General features: G+C 39.5%; 1 protein-coding gene across 1 annotated transcript in view; it reads right to left on the bottom strand.

Moving 5' to 3' along the window:
- adgrd2 (adhesion G protein-coupled receptor D2) overlaps positions 1 to 13,427 on the bottom strand; it is a 66,832-nt gene that overhangs the window by 37,964 nt on the left and 15,441 nt on the right. Inside the window, exons 7-11 of the mRNA XM_082555282.1 lie at positions 12,733 to 12,827; positions 11,444 to 11,725; positions 8,113 to 8,224; positions 3,972 to 4,106; positions 3,740 to 3,848 (exon numbers count right to left, since the gene is read on the bottom strand). Of these exons, the coding sequence (XP_082411408.1) occupies positions 3,740 to 3,848; positions 3,972 to 4,106; positions 8,113 to 8,224; positions 11,444 to 11,725; positions 12,733 to 12,827 (733 nt within the window). The remainder of the gene's footprint in view (positions 1 to 3,739; positions 3,849 to 3,971; positions 4,107 to 8,112; positions 8,225 to 11,443; positions 11,726 to 12,732; positions 12,828 to 13,427) is intronic.

Here is a 13,427-nt window from a genome sequence, read left to right as displayed (position 1 = left end):
TGATGGACTGTCCTTTTTTTACGTAGCTGATTGGTTCTTGCCATAATATGAATTCTAACAGTTGTCAAATACAACACAACTGATGGTCCCAGCTCCATTAAGAAGGCAACAACTAAACCCTCACAAGGCACACCTGTGAAGTGAAATCGAGTTCAGGTGACTACGTCATGAAGCTCATTGAGAGAAGGCCAAGGGTTTGTACCGCTGTCAACAAAGCAAAGGGCAGCTACTTTCAGAAATCTAAAATATAAGACATATTTAGAGTTATTCATCAATTGTTTCTTTGCTACATAATTCCATATATCTTGCTTCATATAGTTGATGTCTTTGGTATGTATCTACAATGTAGAAAGTAATACAAATAAAGAAAAAACAATAAATGAGAAAATATAGCAGATCCCGGGAATGACATCGGAGATCTCTGTCCAGAAGAGCGCAGTCCTGGGAACAGCTAAGATACTGCGCAGGACCCTCAAGCTCCCAGGCCTCTGGTAGAGGACCTGAGCTTGAAGGATAAACCGCCCGCAGGGGCGTGCTGGGTGTTTTTTTTTTTTTTTGTGTATATATATATATATATATATATATATATATCCTCAGATACTCAACTAATCAAAGTGATGTCATGACAAAAATGAATGACCAACAAAACATTTTTTCTCCTTCATTTCTGTCAAACACAGCTGTATGAGACGTTTCTCGCGGTTAGTATCATGGTTGCTAGGCAACCTGAACAGCGCTACGTAGGCTAGACCGTCCCATTTCACAAGCCTCTCACTTCCGCACTTCTTGTACTTATAGTATGCACCGTACGTAGTGCGCGTACTTCAAGCGTGCAGACCCTGAATTGGGACACAGCCAGAGACTAAATACACATAAGAGATGATCAAGGGAAGTGGAAACACATGAGGGGGAACAGCTGATACACATGAACCTAATGACAGGACAGGGAAAGTGAAACTACATACACTGACATTAGACACAGACTTTCAAAGTAAAACAGGAAACATGGGGATTAGACGTGACCTGAACTGAACATAACCACACACACATGACACATGACAGGTAGACGCATGAACCAGGAGGAGATGACATAAACAACTAAGAAACAAAGGACTGAACTGCAACCTCGAAATTAACTAGATGAACTAAACTAGGGCACAAATGAATACCAAAATATATAAAAACTCAAACACTGGACCCAGCCCATGACAAAAAATGAATGTACTCCCTAAACTTTTTGGAATGTAAAGTATCACACAGATTTTCTCCATGAAGTTATTATTGTACTTAACACATGTGAGTAATAAGCGTCAAACTAAGAGTGAATTGCTTATGAGAGTGAGCCTACTGGACAGTTTCAACTACGCCTTTTTCTTTGTAACTCAACTTCAAAAGCCAGGATTCTGGGGTTGCCTCAGTACTGTTAATGCTGAGTCCGTGTTTTGAGGGTACCATTCAATAAAACTTGATGTTGAGCCATCTGTTTGTTTAAAAATTACTGAAATCATTGATCTGAATTCACATTTTTACCCAAATTTGAGCCAGCACACCGGGCTTCTCTGAGAAGTCAGAAATTAATCACCTTTATTATAAAATAGTAGATTTGACTAGAACATAATTGTTCAGTATTTAGCACGTTGCTTCAGAGAAAGGAGGCTATCTGATTGAATTGCCCGGTCAGCTGGGACCTCTCTGCATGGAGTTTGCATCTCCCTGTGCCTGTGTGGGTTCATATGCGTGTTAGGTTAATTGCTGATTCTAAATTGGCTATGGATGTGAGGTATATAAATTTCAAAGAAAACAGCAAGTTGACTGTTATTCTAAACCACTCTGAGTCATCATTAATTTGTTGTCTCCTCCTGCAGAGTAGTTCACCCGCCGTGTCTTCGTGCAACGCAGAAACAGTAAATGGATGGTCTCTACATGCATGGTTTCCATCATGAAGCATGGAGGAGGAGGATTGTTGTTATGATGTTATGAACACACACTGAGCCAGCATGGCTAACACAAAATCTTGCAGCAACATGCCATCCTGGTTTGCGTTTAGTTGGACCATCATTTATTTTTGAAAAGGTCAGTGACCCCAAACAGGCCGTGTACGTGTTATTTGACCAAGAATCGAATTTGAGTCCTTCAAGACTTTTGGAAAACATTACAGATGACGACCTCATGAAGCTCATCAAGAATGTCAATGTGTGTGTGTGTGTGTGTGTGTGTGTGTGTGTGTGTGTGTGTGTGTGTGTGTGTGTGTGCATGTTCTCTCTATTTTTATATTATAATAATAAATGAACCAGTGTTTTAATATTATTTTAATCAAACTTGAATCAAGATAAATGGTGTACTTTTGTAAGGGATGTAATTATTTTTACATCTGTGTACAGTGTGAAATTCTTAAAATAAAAAAATAGGTTATAAGGTGAAAAAAACTTGATGCAGTCTAGCAATACATTTTTTATATAATAATGTAATACCAGCCAGGTTTTCTTTTTTCAACTAGAGCATTAAAATGTCTATAGCACACTGGATTAGTGTATCCTGTATCACTTTGAAATTCCTTGATGTCTTGGTTCCCAACATTAAAAAAGTATTTGGTGTATTATTAAAACAGGAAAATAGTCATTTACAACCTCAGCAAAAAGCTAACTGACTAAGCTATAACCATTTCTGTACTGAAATAAACAGAGAAATTTTACAATGCACAAGTTCACTGGTTTCTCCAGCTTCTCACTCTGAAGCCAATAACTGTATCTTTAGTTTTCATGAAAAAGTTTACATAAATATACAGCTGTAATTTTTCATTTTGACAGATAAAGCTAAAACCTTGAGTAATAACTGATTGTAATTTGGTGGTTTTCAAGCATGGGAGGTGGAGATACTGTATACCTGTATACTGGTGTTGTGGGCAACATGGGGAAATGCCTCAACTACTAATAAGTCACAGGTTAGCTGACCTGCTGCTGCTGTTCTGAGCTTTACTTCTTTATTCAGCTGAATTGAAATTATACAGTTTATAAGCTGATATTTGATGAGCCACGATGGCTATTCTTCAGCTCCGAGTCAGTATAAAGCTTTCAAATCATTAAATTGGACTTTAGCAAGAATCATAATATTAGATTGAAATCAAGAAGCAAGTCATGCTGAAATGCATCTAGGCCAGGCATTCTCATAGTGAAGAGTGCTGCGGCTCACTTAAAACCACAGTGTTTTAATGCTTTGATGTCATCAACAAAATATGTGGCATATTGTCTAAAGTCTTAGATTTTGTCTTAAATCTTCACACTAATCAAAATATAAGAGAAAGTAATGTATTTTCTTTGAAACTTTATCCAAAAATGATCAACAATACAGACTGTTGGCTATAAACAGCTAATGCAAGCCAGTGATATGCAGAGTGTTAAATGGGAATAAATGATCCAGGTGCTTATTGGGACAGTTGCTTTGAAACATGGTCTAAATTAACTGCAATTTCATTAAAAACTATATGCACCAAATACCCAGTCGAAATTCATCTAAAAGAATTATTTCAACAAATCAGGTTTTAAAGCCTTTTGCCCAGGAGTTACTTCTCTCACATAACTCCAGAATAATCCTCCATATAAACGTGAACATAAACTGCAGTGCTGTAAATTATATTGAAATTTTCATTTTATCAAATGTCAATGTTTGCTGAAAAGTCCCATCTTTTTACATCACAGTCACAACTTTATGGATAACACATGACAGTGGGTTAAACTTTTACCTTTGGCTGCCATCAGTGACGGTGGGCTCCATGGTGATGTTCTCCTCAGGATTGAAAAAAGGCCGCAGAGAGCCGTACCACATGTTGACCAGCGTGAGCTTATGGAAACCTGCACATGTGATAAAATACGATGGCAAAGGTTTGTCAGGTTGAACCAAGAAAAAGAACATGTTTTGTTTTTGCTTGCTTGAAGAGCAAGACAGGGAAGATGGTTTTTGTAGCAATCTCCAACCATTGTTATGGAGATCCTGCATCTTCTGATGTGGGACTGAAATACAGTCTAGGATGGTTGGCGTCTCTGTTTCAGGTCCACAGAAACTCGATCCTCTGAATACTTCCTGCAGCTTCTGCTGCTGCACCACCAATTCTACGAACAGGAGTAAAAAGGTTTAGATACATTATTCATCATTTTAATGCTTATAGTACATATTACAACTCGTGTTATATTCATTTAGTAACACACGTTTACACTTTTTCAGTAGCAGGTTTAAACCAAAGTCTCAAAACAATGACAATAATGTGAATTACAAAGACTGAAAACATCTTAGCAGAAAGCTAAGATACAGAGGTGGGAAGTAATGAAGTACAAATACTTTGTTACTGCATGTCAGCAGCACTTTCAGTTATCTGTACTTTACATGAATATTATTTTTTCTGACAACTTTTTACTTTTACTCCCAACATTTTTAACACAGATCTGTACTTTCTACTCCTTACATTTTCAAAGCAGGCCCGTTACTTCAGGCTCAGCAGTATCATTTATAGCGTTTATACTTAGCAGGTAAAACTGGGCCGAGTGCATGTGTCCATATGTTGTAGTCGAGCTTCTAGAGGAATAAACATGAGTAATGTTTCTACGCAACGTAACATTTGTACACATTTTCACCCAGCCCAACAAACATCAGCAAACACACAAACTGTTTGTGTGCAGTTAATATCACATATAGTATAATCTTACAATAAAATATTAGTCATTCTCCCTGTGAATAATACGTTTTGCTTTCTTACTTTGAGTACATTTCAGAGACTGTACCTTTTCACTTTTACTTGAGTAAAGAAGTAGAATCAGTACTGCAACTTTTACTGGAGTATTTTTTAACTCAAGTATCTGTACTTCTACATAAATACAAAAATGTCTGTACCTTTGCCACCTCAGCAAGATAGAACATCTTCCGTAGCAACATTATTTCTATACTGCACCAAACCAGGACTTTAATCTAATAATAGACAGTTTCTTGTTGCAGAGGTGCTTCAAGCTTTATAAGTTTTACAATTTTGTATTTTTACATAACTCAAACATCATCAGAAATTTAAAAAAGTCCTGAAAGCAAATAAAACAAACCAGACAAAGAAATGAGACCAGAATATTAGATTGTAATTATTACATATCTGTGAGTGGGAGATCACATTTGCGGCCTTTTGCTTTTAGTATCAGTGACTTTCAGACTAAATATTATGTTATTATTAATGTTATTATTAGTGATAAGTTCAAACTAAAGATGTCACCCAGAAGCTACACAGTTGCCATTTTCTTAATAATTTTTCCACCAGAACTCTGAAGTGATAACAGGAAACTGAACACGACCTTGTGTTGTGAGGTTTTGTTGTCATGTAGTTTTGTCTCAGACTCTCTATAATTCAATTACAATTCAATTCAATTAATTACACAAACTCACAACAGTCACCTTGAGGTGCTTTATATTGTAAGGTAGACCCTACAATAATACACACAGGGAAAAACTGGGGGGGTCATATGATTGTTGGGTTGGGGGTCAGCTGCTTTATGGTGTGGGTAATAAAGTTCAGAGAATTTGTTAGTGACCATGTTTACATTTGGCTCAGTGAAGTTTGGACTTTACTCTCATATTTTATTTTTTATTTTCTCCATGTTTTATTTTTCAAGGCTAAGAGTGAGCATTGTTTACATGCTTATTGTTTTTCCATCGTGTTTTTTAATTGCTACGACCAATGCTGCATTCATGTGTTCATCCAGTCAGTATATATTAAAAAAATACTATGTTATTTTATCCCAAGACCCAGACCGCATGCAGTGTTTGTTATTGATTCTTTGGAATTGAACTGAATTGTATTCAGTCTGAGAGCATCTGAGTTTTGTTACTTATGTTTCTAGTTTTGGTTCTTGTTTGCTTTCATCTCTGTTCCATTTTTCATGTCCAGTCTGTCTTTGTCTCGTCTCTGTGTCCTGCCTCCATCTGTCTGATCTGTGCTTTGTCCTTTTTCTTCCCAGTCTGTCATGTCTCCATCACTGTTTATTCCCCAGTTGGTTAAATCAAATGAAGAATTGAATTTATTTCTTCTCCTCATATACAAGGTCTTGAATATTCATGTCCCATCACAACTTAAACACCTCACAGTACCTTATCGCCCCAACAGAGCACTTCCCCCTCAGACTGCATCCTATTTGTGGTTCCTGGGTTTTTAAAAGGAGAACAGGAAACAGCTGTCATGCCATCAGCTGTCAGGACCCCTGTCTTGTAGAACCAATTCCCAATCTGGATTCAGGAAACAGACCATCTTTCTACGTTTAAGATTAGGCTTTAAATTTTCCTTTAAAAAAAAAAAAAAAAAAAGCTTATAGTTATGCCTGGATCAGGTGACCTTGAATACATCCTTAGTGATGGTGCAATAAGCCTAGGCTGCTGTCGGCTTCCCATGATGCACCGAGTCTTTCTCCTTCGCTCACCTCTTTTCACTACCTCTCTGTGTTTATCCACCACTTTGCATTCAATTGTTTGTTATAATTAATCCCTGGCTCTCTTTAACAGTCTGTGTTCTGTCCTGCTCTTTCTCCTCATCCCAAACCGATCGTGGCAGATGTCTGTCCCCCAGTTCTTTCTTCCTGTTTTTCACCTGATTGTTGGGGTTTTCTCTGTATTTTCGTAGGGTCGTTAATATAAAGCAACCTTACAATATAAAGCGTCTTGAGGAGATTGTTGTGATCTGATGATAGTAGATGACAGCAACGGACAGGCTGTAACAGGCTGAGCGAGTTAAAATGATGTCACTCTGCAGTGATTCTTCATATTCTTCTTTTCCATTGTCAGCCAGTGCTTGTTCGTGGGTGGGGGGGTCATCTGATTGTTGAAGGCTTCTCTGTATGGGACTTAATCCAGTCTCATCCTTGTCTTTGGACTTACTGTAAGACTTTGTTTTGATGGTGTTGATTTATAGCGGGCCAATAGTGATTTGATTGGTAATGTTATTTTAATGGAGAAAGACAGAATATAAATTAAATATCTATATGAATACAGATCCATCCATAGACAGACATGCAGCCAAGTGATACACCCAGCATATCTACACAGCAAAAACTCCAGAGTTAAATTAACACTGGAGAGTGTCTATATGGGTCCACACCTCTGAGTGTTAAATTAACACTTTTGACAGTGTTATATGTTTAAAAGTAACCTAGTCAGTTTTGAAGATTAACAATGGCTAACACTGAGCAGTGCTGATTTTCTAACACTGGAAAATAACTCAAAATGTTAGAAATATTCCAGTGTTAGAAAATCAGCACTGCTCAGTTTCCTCAGATATTGTGTCATATTAAGTTAGTGTCACATAGTGAAGAAAGGTGAAAAATTACTATACAAAGTGACCATCAGCAGACGAGAAGGCATATACTTAACTTTAAAATAAACACAGGTACACAGGTGTGCATTGTTTGTTTGTGGAGAATTTGTTAAAGCAGTAGCCAATCAGCTTTAATTGTCATAGTTGCACTAAGGACATCAAAATCCACAGGACAATGGCAGATTTTACCATTTGAGCAGTGCAATAAGGAAGTGTCTAACAGATCAGTTTAAACATCGTTTGGATACAGTTTAATCCATCAGTGTCTGAATAATAACAGTGGATTTCATTAAAAACCATCCTTATAGCTCAAATGATACTTGTCAACTGAACTGGCTGCAGTTCCTAAACAGCTAATTCAATAGTTTTGTTAAACAGTGTCTTATGATCCATGTTCATGAATACACGCTGGAAAAAAGGTCTACGATCTTAAAATTAAAGCTAAGATACATTCTGCAGTTAGTCATAGTATATCATTTTGTTAAACGTGTATTTGATTATCAGTACAAAACTCCTTTTTATGTTCTATTATTGTGTTTCTGTCATCACTGGTGAATAGATCTCATCTTTCTGAAGGTCATTTGTTACATAATTGCATTTTTTCAGAAGCTTTCTAAAACTGCCTGTATCTGTTATACCTTTGTGTCCAAATTCCTCTGCTCTATTTTCACATTTAAGCCATTCTAATGTGTGTGTGTGTGTGTGTGTGTGTGTGTGTGTGTGTGTGTGTGTGTGTGTGTGTGTGTGTGTGTGTGTGTCAGAGAGAGAGATAGACTCACTGATGTTGGGGCTGCGGATGGTTAGGTGATTGGTCTCTGCCATTAAGCGAGGGCTCAGGCTGGTCACCATGTGGTCAATGCGTTTGACCACATCCATGGGGCCGTTCACCACCTCAAACACAGACCACGAGCAGGTTAGCAGCAGTGACACGTGCCCACTATGGCCTGCTCACGGCAGTCATCAAACCAAAGAAGGCAGATCTCAAAATGGCCATTCATACAGTACTTTTATCCTCTTAACTGTTTCCCACACTGTTGCAGCAGAACTGGGCACGTACACACCTCAGTGGATGGGCCTATAATGCAGCGCACAATCAGAGATTTCCTGTTGTCTGTATTGAAAACCTGCATTCTGATTTCAATTTGCCCATTGAAGAACTGAGCCTTGGAGACAGCTGGGAGCAGAGCAAGAGAGGGAGGTTTATGGATGAGCACATGCACAGCTTTTTTAAATGGCTCATCATTGAGTCTGCGTTGAGTTGGCCTTGGAGCACTGCGAGTTCTGAGGGGGAAGGGAGGCAAAGTGCTGAGAGAAACACTTGTCATAAGGCAACCTTTATACAGATCCATACACATCAATAGTGCAGAAGCAGAGGAGGAAAAAATAACAGAGTCTGGTGACAGAGATGAGGGAAAACACAGTGCAGCGAGTGTGAACAGGGTTACATGGATGCTTTTACTCAATAATTAGAGAAAATTTGGGAAAATCTGGATGACTAAGCAATGACTTGGAGGCAGACTTTAAATTTATCAGCTCTGTTCTTCATCACTGAAGCTGATGTTGAGCTCTTGGAACAACACAAACCATAGAAGCATACTGTCCTCTGGTGGATTTGAAGGAAAATAACACCTATGTTCCTACAAAACCAGTCACTGGAGCGTAAGTGGGACAACAGCCTTTCTCTTGGTCCTCACACTTCCTATCTTTTGATACTGAGCAGTGATTAGACCAGTGCTCTCTTCACCAAATTATAAAGGTTGGGCAAAGCCAATCTAACATGTAGCATCTTTTATTTAGCATCTGACGAAGAAAAGAAACATCACCAATCCTGGATCAATCAAGAGTCAGCTGTCTCATTCTGGAAAGTGCAGCAGGCAGGGAACCACTTGTACAATTAATTAGTTCTCAAAGTTTAAAAAGTTATTTTAGCATAAAGCAGCTTCGCAAATTAGGGAATGTAGTCACAGGTGTTTACGTAGCAGTGAGGTTGTAATGCCTGGGTCCTGAAAGTGTGGCCCATGGACCATCAATATAAATATAATATGATGACCATAAATAATAGAAAGTGTACCAACAGTTATGAGATTCAGCAAAGCATAGTGACATCTAGAACAATTTCTACACGTCTTTAGTACATTTCAGTTTTCAGGTACAAGCACTCTCCTTTCTTGCCATTATCCCCTCGTTGAACCTGGGATTGGGTCATGTGACATGGACTGGGTTTTATAGCACTTTTCTACTCTGAGCACTCAAAGATTGTACGAAAGCTGCCTCATTCACATAAGCACTTTTTTTTTTTACTTGAGTCCTTTCTATACTCTGACGGATGCATCGGGTTAGTACCCTGCCCGAGGACAATTGGCACGTAGGGGCTTAAGTTGCAGTGCCATTTAGCAGCGTTATGGCTTGAGTGTAAACATTCCTCCTCATTCGTTCTGTCCTGGCAGCCGCACATGGCAGCTTGTTATTAAGGTGGCTGGTTCCCCTGCTGTCCTCCTGGCTGCAGATGCGTAACGTTTGCTGTCTGTCCTACAGATTCAGGAGGTTAAACTAGCTGAATGAGCTACCTTCCTGAGGACCAAATGGTTCCATCAGATGTGTTTCTACTTCCAGGAGGTGATGCTCCAACTCAGGATGCAAGGGTAGACGTTCCTGAGCACCCTGGGTGGGAGTTTGAAGCCCTTTAATCATCTGAGGTACTCATCAGGACTATATCCCTGAAACTAATTTTATGTTAATTGCATATAAAATTCAATACATTTTCAATAGGCTTAACAAAAGGTTTGCAAATCTATATTTAACTGTTTATATTTAGGGATGCGACTTCTGTGGATGATACAAGTGTTACGTCTGTGTGTTTTTGGTGCTTTCTAAAAGTTAGTACTTCATACCTCAAATACTTACAAACAAAGGAAATACCAGAATTCGATCTGTGTGTGCATCATAGAAGAGGACAGTGAATTCATTTTTGCTTCTAAATGTATTTTGAATTTATCAGGATCAGCTCTTGAATAGAGAACCACACACACACTCTTAAATCCACTCCCACGGTGAATTTACAGATCACCAGTGAACCCACTATTTTGTTAGTTACTTTAACTCAAGTTACTTTAAATACATGTAGCAAAGGTTTAATTCCAAATATAGAGAGTACTAAACATCAAAACAAACAGAATAATCAGCGATGAGTTAAGCAGACGTTTCCTGCCTTGCCTCCATTTTAGCCACGTTGAGCGAGAGAGCAGGAGTTTGTGCAGCAGTTCTTCAGCATATACAAAGAATAATGACCCTTAAAGACTTGTTTCCCATTTAGAAGCTGCCATTATTCCATTTATTTGAAAATCTATTCCTACTACTTGAGCTTCGGATCCTTAAAGGAAGAGTGGGTTAAGGCTGACAACTACATTCTTCTGTCTGACTGTACAATAGTAATCAGGTCAGATGTAGAGTTATATATTGCACACATTTGGAAACAAAATATGCATTAATTCCCTGAGAGATGGAACATGATCCCTAAAGTTTAGAATAACTGTCGTAGGCTATGGTTTGGGCCACATCCCATTTTTCCTGGCTGTATCTTAATTGGCCCGTGGGGATAAATAAGGTCTTTCTGATTCTGATTCTGGCAAACTAGAAAAAGTATCCTGAACAATCCTGAAAGTAATCATTTGGCATCTTCTACCTTTACGTTTATTCTAATAACAAAAAGAGGGAAAGATTTTTTGGTCTTAGAGGAACTGGCTGTTCAAACAGAAGATGCTGAAGAGAATGATGACTGTGTTTATTTGTGAATGAGGGTAAATGAAGCTTTGAGTACTCAAGTAGAGTAAAAAAGTACTATGTAAGAATCAGTCCATTTACCCTTTATCCATCAGTTTCCTTCTGTTCACCCAATCCTGGAGTGCGGGCTTGCTGCAGCCTCTCCCAGCTATCACAGTCTGACAGGCCGGTACACCCTGACCAGGACTGCCACAGGGCAGGAAAACAAGGAACTCTAAGCACTTCTGGTACAGTCTGAATGACAAGTTGAGGTTGTGTAAAAACTTCTGATATTGCGACACTGCAGGTAAAAACACACAGTCAGTATCAGAGTCACTCCGTGTGAACTACCTCTTTGATGGCTTGCCACTTTAAGGTGTCTTCTTCACTGATGATGCTGTCAGCCAAGCTGATGAAGTGCTGGCTGAGCTCCTGTATGTTGTCCTGGCTGTAGTTAGTGTCATGGGTAAATGGCTGTGAGGGGACGTCTGCAGTTAGAGACAGAAGCTGTATGAGGGACATCATGTCTGCTGGCTGCAGTCCCTCGTCCCGGGTGTCCTCCAGGGCCTGGACAGAGACGTCAAGCAGGGCAGATGCCTGGGCCAGGCTGCTCAGCCCTGATGGCAGCATCAGCTAGGAGAGGACACAGCGACGCTGAGTTTTTAGTGTGATTAATATTTACTAATAACTTTCTGTGACATCAGGTTGAGTTCATGTGTTTTTATTGGTGTTTTCCTGTTGGAAAGTGGAAAAGGCCTGATAAAGAATAAGAAATCAAATTTAAAAAGTCTGGATACAGTCTGGACACAATTATTGTCACAATTATCATAAATAGCACAATAACAATATGATCACAATGTGTTTAGGAGGTGAAAAATAACAGTTGTGTTATTAGTCAGCGTCATCTCAGATTTATTTTTCATTTTAAAAAAATGCAGATTCATGTAGTTGGCAGGAGACACTAACTGCACAAAAGCATACAAAAAGAAAAAACAGTCTGATTTCCTAATGATAGCATGACCTGTATATCACTGACACACTATCAATATTTCATTTTCATATGTTGCAGTTACCCCTCCGTGAATCGCTCCCTTATCGTGGTGGAGGGGTTTGTGGTAGCGTCTCCCTACCAGGGGAGACCAGACAAAGAGTCATTCAGACCCACTATGAGCAGAGATCAAGGGAATTGTCTGCCTGCCTGGGGTAGGGTTACCGGGGCCCTGTCCTGGAGCCAGGCCCGGGTAGGGTGTGTGTCTGGTAGCAAGCCATTAGTCCGGGTACAGCCTGAAAAAGGGACATGAGCCCACCCTCTTGTAGACCCACCACCCTCAGGGGGCGCATTAGGGGTTGGGTGCAATGTGTTCTGGGCCAGGGGAGGCTAGGGGCAGAGACCCTGGCGGACCGATCCTTGTCTACCAGAACTAGCAATTGTTACATGCAATGTCACCTCTCTGGTGTGGAAGGAGCCTGAGTTAGTGCAGTTGAAAGGTCCCAGCTAGATAAAGTCCACCTCAACCCACGGTGTGGGCTCTGGAACCAGTCTCCTGATACTTTTCAATGCAAAGTATGTTACTAGATTTAAATAAAGATATAAAAAATGCAGTGCAGTTATAAAACATATAAAACATGTAGAAGTGTACCTGGCTCTGGTTGGAGAGCTTCATCAGCTGGCTCATGAAAGCAGTGGGCTGAGAGCTCTGAGAGTCACTCATCTGCTTCATCTTCAGGTAACGCTCTGTGCCAAAAACAATATGACATGAATGTAGGTGATATATAGTAAGAGCAGCATGCACTGCTGCTCACAGATCATTACTCAGTCCTGGGCCTGCTGCAACCTCCGAGAGTACAACACTAAACCCAAATCAAAAGTGACCTCCTGTACTTAGAGCTCAGATAGTGTGATTTAGTTACAGGAGGCAAAGAACTGAGACTTTATTACTCAGTATTAATGCTCAGTCGAGGACTGTAACTCCAGCAACCCTGCTTGAAACCATTTTTTTTTTTACCATAGATCAATTCTTTTGATCAACATTTAGAAGAAACTTGGGGGGGGGGGGGGGATACAGTGTAGGAAGTCAGTGTAGAAAACATGGAGGATCATTTTCATGGTCATCATGGTTTTGTTTTGTTTTTTGAAGGAGTACAGCATCAACTCCTCTAACAAAGCATCTTTACAGCTCATGTGTCAAAATGTTTCCAACACAGCTGAAAGTTGCATGCAAACAGGAAAGATGTGACCCTGACCTGATTTCAACGCTCAAATTTACAGTTTGTTCTGATGGCTTGAGCACATTTTTTGTAACTATTGGCTATTTTTGCAAAACTCTACACACAA

This window comes from Aulonocara stuartgranti (assembly GCF_965226115.1).
Source record: "Aulonocara stuartgranti genome assembly, chromosome: 12".
Lineage (NCBI taxonomy): Eukaryota > Metazoa > Chordata > Actinopteri > Cichliformes > Cichlidae > Aulonocara > Aulonocara stuartgranti.
This window is presented reverse-complemented; position numbering and strand designations above follow the sequence as displayed.